At 35.9% G+C, this 19,986-nt stretch overlaps 3 protein-coding genes across 4 annotated transcripts in view; 1 reads left to right on the top strand and 2 right to left on the bottom strand.

The window, feature by feature from the left end:
* Nucleotides 1-835: 835 nt before the first annotated feature.
* LOC132104288 (uncharacterized) lies at nucleotides 836-5,850 on the bottom strand. The gene is made up of 4 exons (XM_059509646.1): nucleotides 5,413-5,850; nucleotides 4,835-4,976; nucleotides 4,552-4,676; nucleotides 836-3,685 (listed from the first exon to the last, which is right to left on the bottom strand). Exons 1-4 carry the CDS (start codon nucleotides 5,809-5,811, stop codon nucleotides 3,356-3,358), a joined length of 996 nt encoding a protein of 331 aa, XP_059365629.1. The 5' UTR covers nucleotides 5,812-5,850; the 3' UTR covers nucleotides 836-3,355.
* Nucleotides 5,851-10,941: 5,091 nt separating this feature from the next.
* On the bottom strand, nucleotides 10,942-12,347 carry LOC132104715 (zinc finger BED domain-containing protein 4-like). The gene is made up of 2 exons (XM_059510275.1): nucleotides 11,772-12,347; nucleotides 10,942-11,648 (listed from the first exon to the last, which is right to left on the bottom strand). The coding sequence occupies exons 1-2, from the start codon at nucleotides 12,195-12,197 to the stop codon at nucleotides 11,208-11,210; spliced, it is 867 nt and encodes a 288-aa protein (XP_059366258.1). The 5' UTR covers nucleotides 12,198-12,347; the 3' UTR covers nucleotides 10,942-11,207.
* A 3,770-nt stretch (nucleotides 12,348-16,117) lies between these two features.
* Nucleotides 16,118-19,986, top strand: part of LOC132104290 (splicing factor, proline- and glutamine-rich-like) — a 35,226-nt gene continuing 31,357 nt past the window's right edge. The window contains exons 1-8 of one of the 2 annotated variants that reach the window (XR_009423524.1): nucleotides 16,118-16,827; nucleotides 17,317-17,505; nucleotides 17,623-17,924; nucleotides 18,020-18,115; nucleotides 18,429-18,625; nucleotides 18,741-18,825; nucleotides 18,906-19,020; nucleotides 19,110-19,158. Coding sequence is in view for 1 of the 2 variants with exons in the window: in XM_059509651.1 (XP_059365634.1) it covers nucleotides 16,306-16,827; nucleotides 17,317-17,505; nucleotides 17,623-17,924; nucleotides 18,020-18,115; nucleotides 18,429-18,625; nucleotides 18,741-18,825; nucleotides 18,906-19,020; nucleotides 19,110-19,158 (1,555 nt within the window). In the remaining variant the exon portion in view is untranslated. The remainder of the gene's footprint in view (nucleotides 16,828-17,316; nucleotides 17,506-17,622; nucleotides 17,925-18,019; nucleotides 18,116-18,428; nucleotides 18,626-18,740; nucleotides 18,826-18,905; nucleotides 19,021-19,109; nucleotides 19,159-19,986) is intronic. The other variant, XM_059509651.1, reaches the window with a different exon arrangement.

Raw genomic sequence — 19,986 nt, 5'->3', positions numbered from 1 at the left:
TTCCTCTTCCTGGTAGTGCAAATTTCCATCTCTGCACCCGGCCTTCCAAAGAATTCTATCAGTGATTCTGCCTTGTGTCCCCCACTGAAACAGATGAGTCCTCTCGAGACTCACTCAACCATTGCCGACACACAAACTGTCATCTCTACTGATCCATCTTCCTCTGCATCCAGAGGTTGATCTGCAGGCTGCAAACTACGAGAAAGAAGCAATAAGAGGTTAGAGAATGTTTTAAAGCTATTACAAACTTAATGGTCTTCCATCTTTTCCTGTATACATAGAATTTCTAGTGTGTAGTTAAAAACTGTATTGTTATCTCCTCACAGACGTAGATGGAAAGCAGAGCTCCGCTTCCTGCACTGAGGATGCTTCCTCATCCGCAAACAGGAGATCCTTTTATTTGCTGACTGCAGCCATGGAAATGGAAGCCATCGGCAGTTTGAAAGTTTATGTGCACTTTTGTCTGGTTAAAAAAAAAAACGGCCATATCATAAGGGGAAATGGTTCTAAAAGCGGTTATTCAAAGTGATGCAACAGAAGAACCTTTTTTTTTTGCACCACAGAACATGTTAAATAGTGCAGTGCACTCTTAAAACGGATGTGTTAAAAACAACACAACCTGTGTTATATCTTAACACACCTGTGTGTCTTTTAACTCAACCAGTGTGTTATTCTTCTTAACACAGTTAGTGTGTTAACATATTTAACACACTAACTGTGTCATAAATCACACAATTTGTGTCATAGATGTGCTATTTTTGACCAGTTATAATGAACGCACAACAAAAAAGCTTTTCTAAAAAAATATTTATTAAAACATAACTGCTACATTTTCACAAAGTCAACATTCACATGTCATTTGAATTTCATGAAGACATTTTTAAACAATTTTATATCTTGGATTTACAAAAAGGTTTTCTTCGTAGGAAATCATGTGAAGAGGTTTTACATCAGCAGCATTGCTCAAATTAATCACTTTGTATTCATTTGTTCTTTGAACTGCATAAGCATACAAGTGTGGGTGAAAGTACATTTGTGATAGAATTCTAAGAAAAACTAAAACAATTTTTTTTTCACATTGTGGAACTATGTGTAAAACTTCACCAAAGAGACGCTCTTCTCTTAAGTCACAGTTTAAAGCAAGTACACAACCAGTTTGAAAAGTCTGACCAAACACACCACCAGAGTGAGAAACATAAACAGTGCTACATGTGTCAAGTTCATAGCCAAAGTCTCTCATGTTTTCAACAAACAGAACACTTTTTTTCCAAAGATCCGACCATGACTGGAAAAACATTTCGGACAGTAATTTTTTCTGTTAATGGACTTCCCAGTTTCCAATGAAACATAGTCTGAACCTGACTCTTGTAGGCTAATGTCTTACTAATATTTACAAAATTACATACAACTTGTGCTTGTCTTTTTAGAGGACCATGCTTTCCCTCAAATCTCATGCACCAAAATTTAGACAGTGGGCCAAATTTTAACATCATTCGCCAGAAATGAGTCATAAAATGATGCTTTGGTATTAGTGATTTGTTTGGATATAGAGTCTTAAACAAATTATGGTGATCAATAACTAGCTGCTTTAAAAATACAGCTAATCCTTTGGTAACAACTGGTGCAAAAATTATACTACAAATTTCTCTAAGGAGAAGGAACAATTTCCAGTTACTATCACCTTCACTTATAAAATTTCCAATCAGGAAAGGCAAACAAAGGATGAGACACCACATTTGACTGGCATTTTGCTTAATGGGGTTCTCTGATGTTCTTAAATTATGAATGGCACTAGGCTTGTTTTTCTCGTTTGTCACACCATAGTCAAAGCTAATCATTCGGTCATTCATCTGGTCTAAAGTGAAAAGTTTTTGCTCACAGATGAAATGTTGTAACATTAGTTTGATCTCGAGTGGAGCCACACCCTCTAAAAGGTCATGCATAATGTCAACGCAGACATTATCGGTTATATGAAAGTACTCTAGAGAGTTTAGGCAAGAGTCTGCTTTTATGCCTGTTAAACTAGGATTTTTAAGCTTGACATGTTCATTGTAATTAACTTCATTGCGCATCTCGACACAATCATCATCAAATATACCCTGCATCTCATGTTTGTCAATCAGCCAGAAATGACAGGATTTGTTGGCTGCAAAACTTTCTAAATATCCTCCAAGTGAATGGCAGGCCAGATTATCAGCAGTAAATAAGCATATTGTGCCAAATAACACTGAACTTTGGCCATTTATCTGAACTTCTAACCCTCTGGTTTCAAGAAATTTAATATCATCCAACAATGGCTCAAATATTTTGTTGAAACCATATACTTCTTTGTCAATGGAATTAAAAAGCAAACATAGGTGGATGTTTTCAAGAGATGAGTTAAATCTAGCAGGTAGATTCCTCAAACAAAAATAAACTGCTCCCATTTTGTGAACTTTGGTTTTAGAGCCTAAAGGATTTGTTGTTTCAAAATCATCAAAATAAAGTTGAATTTGTAAAGCTTGAGGAAATCTGCTGTCCAATTTGTGATTTTTAAAATGTGAGCCATCACAGTAGTCACGCAATTTACCATCACTTTCGTTCGAAACCACAAAAAGCTTTTGCATTTGTTCATTGTCAAAAAGAAACTTCAGTGTATCAATAATAGATATGTATTGACATGTATCTGCTATTAACACTTGAGTTAATTTACCTTGCTTTCTTGCAGTGTCACCTCTGTTTCCAAGGAAGATTTGTGTTGGCTTAATAAAAGAATGGTTTTCAGCAAAATACTTGGTCATTTTGTAGGGGGTATCAACTTCCTCAAACATATTTCGTCCTCTTTCAAAATCTTCCATCAAAGTCTGCACTTCATCATTGGGTATAGAGTAACGATTAAGCAGAGATGTGGTTCTCTCTTGCAAACAGTCCAGGGTTTCACAGAGTAATTCTTTTGTGCATGTGATGCTTCTTTGCACATCGGTCAGGGTACAATTTGAAGAGGAGTACATTTTTGCAACAAATGCTGCTGCACAGCTTTGGTAGTCAGAAGTCCTGCAATTACTGGAACCATCAAAATTTGTCTCTAGAATATCAGCAGCAGAGCAAGATGCAGCTGAGAAGTCCTCACTCATGCTGGTGTCAGAGTCTTGTTCTAAATGTACTGGGTTTGCAGCTTGAGCATGCTCTCTATTGAGATGTTTAGCATAAGAATTGAAGTTATGGTATGTTCGTTGACATTTGTTTTGACTACAAACAATTGTATAATCCTGTCCATCAGAAAGAGCATGGACATGCCTAAGATGACTTAAAAGTTTCCGGATGTCTTTCGAAGTAGATTTTTTGCACTTCGGACATATGTACATGGTGGTACAATTTAGGAAAGTGCTTGAAGCTTTGAAATAAGCTCCACAACTTTAGATCTCTTCCCACCAGAGAATGGAATATCATACACATTTTCAAAGAAATTAAAGACAGATGTGAGTTGGACAGGATATTCTACATTGCAAACCCAATACATTTTAAACAGCTTGTCGATGGCACACGTCAGACTGTTATCCTCAAGTGGAATGGTGACTTTGTCATTCTCCGCCACAATGATGTATTGCGCTGTAGAACTTGGGGCTCCTAAACAGACAATGTGGGGTTGATGGCTTTCCGACATTGTCTGGGAATTATCCAGGAGGCTGGAGATGCTGGTTCCAGCCTGTAAAAATAAAATTACATTTTATAAAATCCATCATCAACACAGTTCAAGTGACTGAAGTTTCTCTTTTAAAGGGATAGTTCACCCGAAAATGTAAATTCTGTCATTAATTACTCACCCTTTTGTCGTTCCAAACCCATAAGACCTTTGTTCTTCTTAGGAACACAATTTAGGTATGACATGAGGAAGAGTAATTGATGACAGAATAATTTTTTTTGGTCGAATATACCTTTAATTCATCTGCATTAATTAAACTATATAGGCCAGGGATATTTTCTTATTTTAGTTCAAATAAAAATAGACATGCATTATTTTATCGGAATGTTATTGGATTATTAAAGCTTAAGATGTAAACAACGACATCAGCTGATTTAAAAAAAAAAAAATCCCGATATGCCTTGCAGATAAGTCGAAAAGCTCACATATGCTCAGGGTGTGCTAGTGATAAAAATCACGGAAGTAGTGTTGTCATTCTTGAAGCAAACTTTTCCCTGAATGATGATTAGCTTTACGGTTTTGGATCACCGCATTTAATTAAAAAATGTACATACAGAATGAAACATCCAGCATGATAGAGTAAACAGTCACTAGCATGAGCTGCAACAACAGCCTCCCCTGGGTCCTAATGCCCATTCGGTAATAAATAAAATGAAAATACACAAATAACTTTAAGACACTTGGCAAAAATGAGTTTAAAAATATCTGCAAAAATCTATCATGCATACCTAAAAAACAAAACAAAAAAAATTGAACAGTATAGTTGTATGCAAACTGAGTCATATAATTTAATAACATCACAAAGTGCTTTAACCAAAAACTGACAAACATTAATAAAGCTAACATAAAAAGACAATCAAGTTGCTTACTGGCTTAATGTCCAGGAGATAAGCAAGGGCTGACTTTGTACTGCATTTGGCCCACCCTTTGCTCCTTCCTGACGCAGTGGGGGGCAGCAATGTAATAAGAATTTGAAGAGCTCTGTAACATGAATCTGTAGTATGATAGAAAAACACAAAATATAATGACATTTTTCATGGCTGGTATAATGGCTGACTTTAAACTCCAACCTTGCCTTCAGAGAACTACTAAAACTAATGGTGTCCACTGAAAGGAAAACCACATTTTGACAGAACGAGCAAAGTAGCCTACCTTCAATCTCATTATCAGTTGGCATGACCAGAGGATTTTTCACTGTGGACATCTTTTGCAATTTTGGAACAATATTTCCTTCCAATTTTCGGAGAAATAGGTCAGCCTTACCAGGAAACATTTTTCCAAACTCAGTGTCAAGCTACAACATGGGATAGAATACACAATTACAACACTACCGTGTTTCCTCAGTATATTCACAAAATATTGAGTCTTTTCGAGTCAAGTTTATGCAATTTTAACTTCAGAGAGGCATTGTGGGCCATTCCAGGTTATGAATAACAGTAAAAAATTAAATAAAACATAAAAAAAAGATTATGGTTAAGGAATATATATATATATATATATATATATATATATATATATATATATATAATGTGTGCGTGTTATTTATATATATATAAAAATTGCATAGATGAATCTCTCACCATAAGACTAGTATTGTGCGTTAACAAAGTAAAAAAAACAAAAACATTTTGAATTCATGTGGACTTAATATCTACCAGCCATGTCCCTTTGCTGACAAGTCTATTCATACCTAGCTATAAGGAAAAGCCATGCAAAACACAAGTCCTTACCAAGTATGGCATGTCTACAAATCGAGGATATTGTTCAAAAATTTCTTTCACTGTTGGGGACTTGTTTGCGACCCATAACCTGCGATTACTGTATGTTTTCTCCATGCCCAATTTGATGGTATTGAGGTTTTCTGGAGATGGTTTCATCCTTTTGATCACAGTCGTCCACTCCCGAGAGGACTCTTCCTCTTCTTCAGCAGGTACCTCCAAAGTAATAGACACACCAGAGGAATCACTGAATCGACTACGTTTGCGCTGGTAGCGACGCTGATCATCATGAAGTTTCCTCCGTAGATTTCGAAGTCTCATCTCAATAAATCCACTGTGGGAGACTGGGTCATAGAAATGTTCCTGGATGAAAAGCGGAGGATAACAGTTGTAACCTTTACAAGAACCCATGATGTGTGACGAGCAAACCAGCAGAGTGGATGTACTTTTAGTGTTATTGTAATAGGAATATGGGTAATAAAAAAAACAAAAAAACAATTAGTCACCAGAATTTCCATTGATTTGTAACCTGTTAACTAATTAACATACCACACTTAATATTTCAATTTGCATTTATTTAAAGTTGGCTTTGGGTGTTTTAATAAATGCAACTTACAAATCCTTCATTCTCTTCTCCCATCTTGATCTTCAGAAAAGGAAACAGTGTTACCACACTTTCTGCCAACATCCGTTTCTCTTCATTACAAGGGTAACTATAAGCAAAACAAAGACGAAACATGGAAGAACTACCCAATTCAACTCGTACATAATACATTAAAATAAAATACAAGAACCAAATTCAGTCAGTTTTCTCTGCTGCTGATCAGCAGTTTGTTTTATACGTTTTTTCCCCCAATTATGTTCAAATTATTAAAAGTAATCAGTGTGTTTTCAAAGTATTCAACATCTTTAAGTTATCACATTCACAGTTGTTTTAGTTAATTTCTCAACTGTAAACTTACAATCCACTTTGTTCCACCAACGCACTGACCCCTATCTTCACAAGGAGCTTTCTTGATGTCTCTGAAAGCATTCCTGAAGCTTCATAATCCTTATATATACTCGGAACTTTGCTTTCAATTAGTGCTCGCATTGTGTCTACATCAATTATATTACGTTGATGCTTGAAATATAAAAAGCACAAAGAAGTTCTTATTAGATGAGTTAGTGATTCGGTTACTTAAAGTCACTCACTTATATTGCTCCAGATTGAATCAGCAGTTTTGAAAGAAATGATGAATGATTCACTCACTGATACAAGTGTACAGACGATTAGTTTCTGTGGAATGGGCAAACAAATTCAAACAGAGTGATACAAATATTAAAAAGAGTGCTGTTATTTCAGCACTCAAGTTTTATATACAAACCTTCTGCTGACTACTTGGACCAGCTTCATGTGTGTTCTTTGGTGCAACCTTCAAAAAAAATAAAAAATAAAAATAAAAAAAAGTTTAAATATGTTCAAGTATATTATTACAAGTAATTATGTATATGCAAGTACTCCATGAACATACATTCTGTTGATGACTTGGACTGGCTCCATCTACATCCAATGTTTCATCCTTAAAGGACAACAAATGTAACAAGTAGTAGTACAATAATAAAGATATTAAATCAAATGAAACTGCATATGTTATGCACAAAAAATTTAAAGTGATCTTTTACCAATTGATAAGTTTAACTTATAAAGTTTTCTGTTTCTGGTCTGAATAGAGCTTCTTGCAAAAAACAGTGTCAATGTGCCAGATGGTGATTTTTATTATTATTTTTTTTTTTGTTTATATGAAATCAGGGTTACAATGTACGTGACACAAAAGTTTGACGTGTAACACTATAGGCAAATGCTGAAGCATTTTATGGTGGATGATCATAAAATATATACAAAGTTAAACAATCCCAAACTAGTAAAGTGTCTTTACTATTGACTTTTTAAAAGGAGTTCATTAGCTACCATTATGTACCGTGCAAATTAAAAAAGAAAGTGTAGATAAATACTTTACATTATCATTTGTAATCATCATCCCACATGTTTGAATGGAAATGACACTTGAACGGTTTCTTACCATGCTCAAAATTGAAAAACAATATTAATATTTAATGCTTAAGAAAAGTACAATAATACTGGAATCTGCATACATGACACACAGGTCACTTATTATTAGTTATGTTACTGAAAAGGGAAATTACATACCAATGCACGTGATCCTGATCCACTTCTCTTAATCGACTTAAACAAAACTTGAAACTTGTCCAAGGTTTCCACTTTCTCAGTTAGGTCTGTGTCAATAAATTCATTAAAATCAGTGTTAAATTTTAAAATTCGGTGGTACTCTGCAGCACAGGGGAGGAGACATTTGGAAGCATCAATTATTTCTGCTGCACTCTTGAGATGCTGCAATTTTTTGCATATCTCCTTTTCATCAAGTAGTACAGCCACCAGTGTTTTTGGAGTGTCCTCCATTTGAAGCTGCAAAAGGGCAAACAAAAACACCAATCTGTTATATAATGTTAAAGGAGTAGTTAACAAGCTGTGTTAGAATGAACAATATCCATTTATTTACGAAAATATCAAGCTAACATAATACATTTGGGTCATTCTTCAATTGGGGTGGCAAATGAGAGGCAGAAATTTTAAAAATGCTTGTTTGTTTTCTTTTAATAAAATGTATTGCTATGCATTTAAAATTAGTTTAATATTATATATCCATTAAAATTGAAGCTTAATAAAATTTAGATTTTTAAATAATTTGAATCAAACACTGGTGAAACAACCACTTATGTCTATGGTGTTACCAATATTTGAAGTAAGATTTTGGTTTGTTCTAAAATGAGCAGGGATATGCAACTTTAGGTAATAATTAATAAATACATAAATTACTGTAAGGACTCGGTTGCATTGATCATTTAAATTTAATTTTTCAAAAGAAATGTTTAATTGTTCATCTTGGCCCCTATTTTTGCCAAAGAAGAATTGTTTAGTTTTTTTTAAATGTGTATATACATAAAAAAAGGCAGGAAAAATGGTCTGTGTTACTTTTATAGTCTTTATTCTAAAATATTAAAACCACTTTACAGTCTAAAAACATTAATTTATATGATCAAATGGCTCTGAAGGAAAGAAATTTCAGATACTTTTTGAAGTAACACCACAGACATAATATTGCATAAAAGGTTTAACAATTTAAAGTTTATTGAGCAAAATACTGAAATTCATCATGAGTAAGATTACAAGAACTATCTTCTCTGATAAAAGAACATTTAGAGAAAAACTGAATAAAAAAATTATTAAAACACTACATAAACACTGTTTCTCACAGTGAGTGTTTCTCACTCTATCAAAAAATTGTCTGCACAATGGGTTGTGCTGCAATCACAATGTGTGATATGTTTCAATAGAGAATACAAAAAAACTGTCCACAGACTTGACACAAAACATTCAAAAAAATAAATAAAATAATAAAAAAAATCTGAACATCTTCAGTGAATAAATCATGTATCCACAAACTCATTTAACACAAAACACAAAAAATGCAGAACATCTTCAGTGAATAAATCATGTATCCACATACCTGACAAGAGAGATACAATTATGTGATTATGGCTGTTCTATGTGTTTTATTAAAAATACAACATTGCTGGTTGTATATTGTCTGTGGAGTTACTACAGAGTTACTATAGAGTCTGTGGTGTCTGTGGTGTTACCAGGATAGGATAACACCACAGACAGAAACACCACAGACAAATTAGCCTAAATCCAGACTTTTCTAAAATGGAGGCTGCCATCATGATGATTGAAAGATCAGGGCATATTTTGGAGATATGAATAAACATGCAATTATCAAAATTTTGATTAAAATTTGTAAAATCTGCAAGTTATCAACATAACACCACAGACACTAATAAAGTGCGACACATGAAATTGTCAGGAATTTAGCTAACTTTAAGAAAATTAATAAGAAAGAATGTACTCACCATGCACCCCTCAGATCAACCAGCACCTGCAATGGCCTTTACACACAGGAAGTAGGCCAAATAGATTTCCCCCTTTTCTTAAAGGGACGACGTCCATTGATGTAACACCACAGACATGAATTTGGGGGACACTACTTTATTCTTAAATATTACAAAATATGTATTTTTAAAAACAATTTAATAGAATTGTACATGTTGAATTAAATCTATATTCACAATATAACCACTTTATTTGTGTTAAAAATTTTATATTGTTGCCATTACATTCTATGAAACCTCTCTGAGGTATGGCGGGAACATGCATATTTTGTTACAAAAGTAATCTTTCAAACTCAATAAAATATGTATTTTAATACAAAAATGTAATTATTAATAGTGAAAAAATTGTTTTTATCCTACAGAATACAAAAATGCAACAACAATTTTTTTTAATGGTATTTAAAGTTTATTTAAACTGTTTTAAAGTAGAGGGACACCACTTGCCACCACAAATGAAGAATGACCCATTTCCGAGATAAACCTAAAGCAATATTTTGATCTCCGAAAACCTGTCGTTCATTTTCAATGAAGAGTCTTCCTGAATGAGGTATGTCATACTATAACTATTTCTGCCATATATTGGTATATGAAAAATAAAATAAAAATAATACATATATATATACACACACACACATATACACATATATATACACATATATATATATATATACACATATATATATATATATATACACATATATATATATATATATACACATATATATATATATATATACACATATATATATATATATATACACATATATATATATATATATATATATACACATATATATATATATATATACACATATATATATATATATATACACATATATATATATATATATACACTAGGGCTGTTTCGAATGCCATTTTTTGAGCTTCGAAGCTTAGGTGGCAATCAATATCGAATATTCGAAGCTTCGGTGGGTGGGGCTAAATATATAATAATAGTGTCGGTTTGCATTTGTATCATCTTTCACGACTTCACGTTTCACTCTTCGGCATCGTAAATGTGTTGCGGCAGACCCAGTGGAGTGCAGTGTTGCATTTGGTGCAATATGATCAGGTGGCACACATTCTTTAAATATTAATAAACATTTAATAATCTTTTAAATAGAACAGTTTCCGGTACGCATTACACGGGCAGGTTTATGCTCCGAAAACGGACAGTGCACAAGTGATACAAAACACAAAGTCTGTTGAGAGCAAGAACTTTAATAAGGTATTAATAACGAACATTTCTTTAAAACAAATGAATCCCAAAACAGAAATTAAATTAGTAACACACAGTGATTTCAACGAACTGTAATAAATAAAGAACACGGTAGCATGCTTATAAACAGTTGAATAAGAATAAATGAATTGTTTTTAAAATGACACAAAATGTAATATCTATTACAATTAGTTTTATTCTATATAAGGGATTTATTTTGTCTTATTCTGACTTTTTGTTAATTTAAATCTTTAAAATGCGCGATGCTTTTATTGAAAGCATGTTGCGGTGTTTTTTTTAATTTATTATTATTAGCCTGCAGTTCGTTGAACTACATTCATTTATTATTCGTAAATGTAATAATTACTGACACCGTAACGGGTTGGCTATTTAAATTTAAAGTAATTGTAATAAATTTTATTCACTCCCTTATATAGAATAAACTGTAATAGGTTAAATAGAACAAGGTAATGTTAGCCTAGCTAGACAGCTCACATTTCAATGACAAAAATATTTAGGCTCTTTCAAACACTTATATAAATCGCAACCCAGTGGTTGGAAACTATTGTGAAACTACCTATACTCGTTTCATGTTGTGTGCGAGGAAGATGAGTTTGTCCACATTTTCTGGTAAAAGGGAACTTCGGGTCTTGTTGACGATGTAGCCAGCTTTTGAGAAAATGCGCTCTGATGGAGTTGAAGTGGCCGGAACGCAAAGAAGGTGTTTGGCTGCAAATGCCAGTTTAGGGTAGCGGTCACTGTTTTGCTTCCACCATGCCAGTGGGCCCGACTGTAATTTAGTAGCATCTCTCAAATACTGCTCCATCTCTGTCTTTGCGCTGTCTCCGCGTTCTTCTTCCTCTTCGTCATCAGCCTGCATCAGCATTGAAATCTCCTGCTGTTTTTTTTTGGCGGGTGGTGGTGGCGCATCCGTCTCCTCTTCTCCGTGGCTTGCTGACAGCTCTTCTCCCTTGCGAACGATCTGTTGCTGATGCAGATGTTCAGCTAGTCTGACAACCTAAACAAATAGCATTTTCTTAGTCTAATCTATGCGTAGCGCACACAATAATCTTAGTGGCATAATCACAATACATTTTAATTATTTACTATTATATAGTAGTAATAAAAATATAAGTCTAACCTCAATGTATACCAGGTCCTTCTTCTCATCCTCAAGGAATTTAAGGTGCTTAAATCTCACGTCTAGTGCTGAAGAAAGGAGATAGATGCTGGTGGGTTCCAAATTTAACAGTTCCCATCTGCTGTCGATCTCCTTGACAAGGGTATTCTTCATTTCTCTGATGGCAGGGCTGTCATCCTCTTCTGGTGACAGGTGGCGTTTCTTCAGGTTAAAGAGCATTGGCACTGTTGCCGACAACGACAAGTTTGCCTCCTGTGATAGTAGTTCTGTGAGTGTGAGCAGGGGCCCAAGTAATTCTGATGTCTCTTGTGCCAGTTTCCACTGGTCTCCTGTCAAGTCAAGGGTGCGATTTCCTTTCTTAGTGATGCTGGGATCTGACAAAACAGCTGTCACTGGCCATCGCTGCTCCACCAGTCGGTTAAGCATTTCATACGTAGAGTTCCAACGAGTAGCAACATCTTGAATGAGTTTGTGTTGTACAACGTTCTGCTGCGTTTGTTTCTCTTTCAAAGCAGCTGTAGCCTTGGCACTTTTTTTGAAGTGCCCTACGAGATTCCTGGCAGCTGAAACTGTGCGACGGATTCGGTCCAGTTTCAGAGCTTCATTTATGCATAGTTGCAGCGTGTGTCCTGAGCAGCAGACCCCTTGAACGGTTCCCCATTTCTCCGGTTCTTTATTCAGCGTCTCGGTGCACAGCTTCATATTGCTGGCATTGTCGTGAACAACGGCTATTCGCTTGTAATTTGGAATTGCGAATGCATCTGCCGCGTCTCCAAGCTGTTGTGCAATGTTGACTCCTGTATGGCTTGACTCAAATGCTTTGGTTTCCAAAACGAAGGCAGAGAGTTCCCACTCCTGAGTTATAAAGTGACAGGTGACAGCCATATACGCCTCCATACTCACGGAAGTCCAGATGTCCGTTGTGAAACTTAAGGCCGTAGCTTTTTCAACGAGAGCATAAATTTGGCCTCGCAGATCGCTGTATTTAAGAGACAGGGTGTTTGAAATACTGGAACGGTTTGGGACAGTGTAGTCTGGCTCCATTATCTTCATTAATTTTCTGAAGCCTTCGCCTTCAACTACATTAACGGGCCTCATATCCATAGCGACAAACTCCACTATGGCATCTGTTATCTCTCTCTTTCTTTTCTCTGTTAACGGTTTTCGGAATTGCAGGATCTGCTGTGAAGTTTTGGGTTTTGTTGAGCATGTTGATGGCTGCGATACCTGTGGATGTACCTATAAACAAATTATTATTAGCCTGTGCTGCTGTATGTTTTTAAATAGTGTCGTATTTGCAATTAGCCTATTTATCATAGCAAATTAAGCGCATAAAAGCAGTTTTTTTTTTTGTTTGTTTTTTTTTTGCCGCGTGCTACTTACAGAACTCAGGTGATTTTTCAAACTTGTGGTGCTGTTGTGGTAGGCCAGTTTCAAATCGCATATTTGACACACTGCCTTTGTCTTGTCATCCTCACTTAATTTAAAGTGCTCCCAAACAGCTGAGGTCTTGGGCATTTTGTACCTATTCAGTATGAGATGAAATAAATCACTACGTTCGCCAACGGGCGGTTCAAGCATGAGTGAGAATGAGTCCGCGACGGAAGTCACGTGTTGAAAAAAAAAAAAAAGAATATTCGAATCTCAAAACTGAAAATCGAATGCCACCCCACCGAACGAATATTCGAATATTCGATTATTCTAGTACAGCCCTAATATACACATATATATATATATATATACACATATATATATATATATACACATATATATATATATATACACATATATATATATATATATATATATATATATATATATATATATATATATATATATATATATATATATATATATATATATTAAAAGTAGTGTGCTAGTACGCGATTCCGAATCTGTTTGTCTCGATTTTGTTTTATATTTTAAGAGAAGTGACAATCCCGGGGGAGCGCGAGACACTGAGCACCCCAAGGGATCTGCGCTTCTCTTAAAATGATGTTGAAAACAACACAACCTGTGTTGACGACAACACATTTTGTGTTACTTTTAACTCAACAAGGTGTTATTTCTGCTAATTTTCTACACACCGATGTGTTATCATTACACAATTTGTGTCAATTATGTACACGAAATGACACAAACTGTGTTAAAATAATCAAATTCCTTTTTGAAATGAAGACGTAACGTAACGTACTCGAATGCCGAAGTCAATCAATTTTTTTTACCGTTACCTTGATAAATCATATTATTATTTAAGGGCATTTAACTACACATTTATAAATTCTGTTGTTTAATGAAAGAGAGGCGACGGATAGCAATGGTTAACGTCACCACTTTGTCAAACCTGTTAACGAGCTGCAGCGTTTTATCAGACATCATGCCATTTGCAACAAATCAAACAAAGTACTCGTTAAAAACGAGTTCTCTCCAGAGAGTGATGGACAAACTTACCAAAGTGTGTGAGGAGAATTAAAAATAATTTGTGAAGCACTAACGTTAACTATCAGACGCGGTTGCTGCCTTGTTCAACACTGCCTTTCGGGCCAAACGGAAAATACCCACACACAGTAGAGGTCGCTAACAAAATGCTCATTTGACCGTCTAAAAAACAACAATAAAATACATTTGACAACTTATATTTGCTGTTTCTAATAAAAAATAAGCCGAAATACCTGACGTGTGCATCAAGGTCGTCCATCAATGGAAAAAGAGGCGCGAACTTGCTTCTTGAGGCGGGAGTGACGTTGCAGCAATGTGATTGGATGATAGTTAACACATATTGTGTTGGACACACTGTGTTGTTTCTCCCTCTCACTATCCTTTTCTTTTTACACATGATCAACTTAAAATTACACAAAATGTGTTAAAATAGCCATAACACAAAAAATGTGTTATTAATTAACACATCCTTTTTGAGAGTGTGGAAAGAATCAGTTGATGCAACATTCTTCCTGAAATCATTAAGAAAAAGTTTTTAAAGAGTCAAAAACTCACAGACAGTTTTACGGTTTATGCACAGACGTGCCTGAAGATTCAATCACGTATACCACTGACGGTACTTCCACATCTTCAGAAAGCAGACCTCTTCCAGCACTGTGGGTGTTTAGTCCTAGAGTGATTAGTCCGTAGAGAGTGAGAAGACTGATCTCCTGGCTGAGCTTCAGGCCGCAGCGGTTCTTGAAAGTTAATTTTCGAAACTTAATATGTGATACATTCTTAAAATAAAAAAAATAAAAAAAGGTTGATTCTTTACATGTCATCTCATTCATTTATAAAGCATCGTACTAAAGTTCCTCTGTCTTGTAAATTACTTACCTCCATGACGTCAGTAGATCTGGATGACTGGAATGCAGTGACAACTCATCAATACACATAAAAAAATCCAGCTCTAGATACATCAGCATCATGTAACATGAGAAAGAACAGCTCCATGTGAAGACGTAAATAGTACCACACAACTTACTGGTTAAATAACCTTCAGTGCTCCTTTCAGTTGTATTAAGTCACCATTGTTTTGTAGTTGAGCAGCGACTAGTTTTTAAAGGGGAAAGGAACCACATCTGAAGCTAAACATCAGACGAAGAAGAATACAGATGAACCTGCAAAACCACAGGAAAGATTTAGACAGCGAGGTAAATATGTAGTGCATCTGGGAAGTATTCTCAGCACTTTTTCCACATTTTGTTATGTTACAGCCTTATTCCAAAATGGATTACATTCATTACTTTCCTCAAAATTCCACGAACAACAACCCATAAAGACAACGTGAAAGAAGTTTGTTTGAAATCTTTGCAAATGTATTAAATAAAAAAAATAAAAAACGAAGTAAAATCACATGTACATTGCACATGTACAGTATTTACAGCTTTTGCCATGACAGTCAGAACTGAGCTCAGGTGCAAGCGTAAAGAGTTTAATTTTTATTGTCATTTTAACTTTTGTGTTATTTGAGATATAATGTAAAGTTTATATATTTTAAATGTAGGCTACTAAATTGCAACTTCATTACAAAATGGGTAATAACAAATTATTTAAATACATATCATATAAGTTTCATTAGAAAATGTCTGTCAGTATATTTGACTGCAAATTTGGCCATATTTCAAAGGCAATAAAGATGTAGCCTAAATAAATAAATATGTAGGCTACTTAAGCCCTTTTTAATTCGATTAAAACCACTCTTAAGTTAATAGCATGCAATTAAGTGTGTGAAAACATTACATTCAGTTGGCACTTATGTATAACAATCGCATTTACTCATTGTAGTTCATCATCGTCGACACAAAGTATCGCGAGAACATGAGTGCCACGAGAGCGCGCTCGTAACCCTGCGGACTTTGGGCGGAGGCTCGTGAGCACGTCAGTTCCTCGCTTTTCTGTGCTCTTCTCGCACAACCAGCGGCCATTTTACACAGCCAGCCTCGAGAGTGCAGGGTACCAGCTCATCTTTAGTTTTTGAATATAGTGCGTTATTTCACGTTATCTACTACTCTCGAAATATTTTTAACGGGTTTTCTAGTCGGCTTGTGTAAAAATGTCTCGTAACCGTGGAGGATTCCAGCACCGAGGCCGTGGAATGATCGGGATGCGCGGTGGCATGGGAAACCCTAACTTTCGAAATCAAAACCAGCATCCTTATCAAAACCGAGGAGCCCATATGGGTGGCGGGTTTAAGCCGAATCAGGGAAACCAACCCAACCAGGCCTCTACGCCACAGAAGCCACAGGAACCCAATCAGAACAAGCCAGTGGTCCAATCACCTCCGGCGCCAGGCCCTGGTCTGGCCCAGCAGAGCAGCAACAAAGGCCCGTCGCCACAGCAGACCCCCAGTCCCGCTCAGCCGAAGATCCAATCTCCACCGCCGCAGAATACAGTGAAGACCCCGGACCTCGGTTCCCCACAGAACCAGCCCAGAAAGAACCAACCCAAAGTCGGGGTGGGAAATGGCCAAAAACCGCCTGTTCCCGTGAAGAAAGAGGCTGAGCAGACGCCAGCACCACCACCACCACAGCAACAACAACAGATTACCAAGAGCGAAGACCGCTCTCAGACTCAGGTAAATAACTCAATACTTAAAAAAAACATATATACGTGTTTTTTTTTTTTTTTTTTGTAATAAAGTGAGGTATTTGAACAAGTTACATTTATAAACGTATCACTTTTTAGCACACGTTTGCTCGGTAGTGCAGGGATACTGAGACAGATCCGCCATTTTGTCGACGCTTAAACAAAGGTTGAGCTCCATACTGTTCCGCCTGGCGTCTTTGTCTGTATAAAATACATTGAAACGTGATAATTGATAGGATTTTCTTTTTCTATTTTACGTTATGAACGTGTTTTATCAAATTTTGTTTATATTCCGGTGTTTTTTTGTGCCTAAGTTGTTAGATAAAAGTAGATTATGTTTGGGTTGTCTTGCCGAGGGCTTTAGTTTGCTTGCATTACGAATGACTCCTAAGTGATTTGCCGTTTGTCGCTTTAATTTAGCCGCGCAATAGGTTTGCCTTAAGACTTACATATTTGTTTTGTAAATGTCTTATTCTAGGAATTGAAGGCAACGCTGTCTTTGCTGCGCAAGCCCGGGGAGAAGACCTACACTCAACGTTGCCGTCTGTTTATTGGGAATTTACCAAACGACATCACTGAACCTGAATTCAGGAAATTGTTTGCAAAATATGGGGAGCCCAGTGAGATTTTCATCAATCAAAGCAAAGGTTTTGGATTTATCAGACTGGTAAGGTTTAGATCTTAATGTAATATGTAAAATACCACATTAATAAACGTAGTTTAGTTTAAATAATGTGTAGTTATACAACATTTATAATATATATATATATATTTTTCATTTTAGGAATCCCGTGCCCTGGCAGAGCTTGCAAAAGCTGAACTGGATGATATTCCGATGAAAGGCAGACCACTTAGAGTTCGTTTTGCGACTCATTCTGCTGCACTTTCTGTGCGCAACTTGTCTCCTTTTGTGTCCAATGAACTGCTGGAAGAAGCCTTCTCTCAGTTTGGAATGGTGGAAAGGGCTGTGGTTATCGTAGATGACCGTGGCCGCTCAACAGGGAAGGGCATTGTTGAGTTTTCTTCCAAGCCAGCTGCACGGAAGGCCATTGATCGGATCAATGACGGGGTGTTCCTTCTCACATCGTAAGATGAAATTCTCCCAATTTGGCAGAAGAGCCATTTTTGTACGATTTATAGAATTTAGCTTGGATTAACCATTTTATTTGAAATTTTTGTAGGTCTCCTCGTCCAATTGTGGTTGAATTGTTAGAGCAGTATGATGATGAGGATGGTTTGCCAGAGAAGCTTGCACAGAAGAACCCAAGTTATCAGAAGTAAGTTCCAAATGCTCCATCACATATATTTGCATTCTGTGACTAGAATCAAAGTCTTTTGGGATAAGCAATCAGGTTTAAGTTATTAGGTGGTTATACAATTTACAGACCTCTTATCGTGTATCCTAAATTAAGTTGGTGTAACAAGCATTTGAGTGGGATCATTTGGCAGCTGTAGAGATGTTATTCACCACATGCCTAGTTTTGTAGGATCAGCAGATCTTTCTCTATTCAGATTAATATTTTTTTTCTCTTCATGGTTTATTGGTCATAACCATAGACATAATTGTTAACGGCTTTGATTTGACCTCAGGGAGCGAGAGCAGCCTCCTCGGTTCGCCCGTCCTGGCAGCTTTGAGTTTGAATACTCCCAAAGATGGAAGTCTCTTGATGAGATGGAGAAACAACAGAGACAGCAAGTGGATAAGAACATTTGTGAAGCCCGTGAGAAGCTGGAAGGAGAGATGGAAGATGCCTATCATGAGCATCAAGCAAACATGCTCAGACAGGGTGAGTGTGTCTGCTGAGTTTCGTGTATTTATGTATGGCCTTTTTTGCTATTTTTTTATTTTTGTTAAGATTATGGGATGAATAATAGATTTGGGTGATCATTTTGTTTCAAAAGACCTTCTTAGACGTCAGGAGGAACTTCGTCGCATGGAAGAGATGCACAGTCAGGAGATGCAGAAACGTAAAGAGATGCAGCTCAGGTATGTTTGATGTAATGTGTTGTGGTTTTGTAAAATCTCGCTGTAATGGTGGTTAACCTATCGGTTGTTCTCAACCCAAGGCAAGAAGAAGAACGCCGTAGGAGAGAGGAGGAGATGATGCGGCAGAGAGAAATTGAAGAACAGATGAGGCGCAAACGTGAGGAGTCTTACAGAATGGGCAGCTTTATGGATAATGTAAGTAATGCATTTAGAAAGCTTATAGCATTTAAATACAGAGTTGGTTAAATCCATTCAAGTAAAATTATATTTTTGCTTCTCTACAGAGAGACAGGGAGATGAGAGGGAATCCTAGTGGAGGCCTGGGATTGGCTGGTGAGACACATCTTATTGTCTTGATGGTTCAGTATCTAAAAATTCAGTACTTTCACACTTTTGTGGAAAAATTCTATAAAAAAAAACTACACATTTATAGGAACGCCCACTTGGAGGACAAAACATGGTTTTCTTGGGATATTTTTGTTTTATACTTTTTTGAGAGATGATCTAAAAACATTTGGATTGGAACAGATAGAAAATTGTTCTATGGTTGTTTTGCCCCCAGGTGTTATTAATTAAAATGTTGAATATTATGCAAATGTGAAAGCAAAGCATAACTGATTTATGCGCACGCTAAACTGACAGCACTACTTTCATTTAATCCAAACTGTGTACATATTTAAAAAGGCATTTGAATTTTAAAGCCAAGAGTAACATTTAAGCTGCATGTACAAGGGACATGTCTTTTGCTGTGAAATCAATGGTTTTTACAAAGCTAACAACTTGTGTTGTAGTAATATTTCAAGATGAACATTTACTTGACTGAATTAACTTAGATTTGATTATATAATTTTTTAGGGAAAATAATGTATTTATCAAATATAGCACAACAGGCTTTTTTAATAATGTTTATCTCACAAATCTTACCGTTGTTGCATTATATATTTTTGCCCTTCACAAGAATAAACTGAGCTTCGATCATAAAACTAAGCATAGAAAAGGAATATTACTAAGAGTATCGAGAGCAATAGATTGACAGCATGTGTGTTTTGTGATTTAGTCTGCATTTTATGTAGTTTTTCCCCTTTTGAGTGTGATCTGCTTATTCTCATCATAATATAGGCCATTAAAAGCCTGATTTTTCAAATATACCACAAAACCACA

Source organism: Carassius carassius, chromosome 25 (assembly GCF_963082965.1).
Source record: "Carassius carassius chromosome 25, fCarCar2.1, whole genome shotgun sequence".
In the NCBI taxonomy this organism is placed as follows: Eukaryota; Metazoa; Chordata; class Actinopteri; order Cypriniformes; family Cyprinidae; genus Carassius; species Carassius carassius.
The sequence above is the reverse complement of the archived record's forward strand: the minus strand, read 5'-3'. Positions and strand labels throughout refer to the sequence as shown.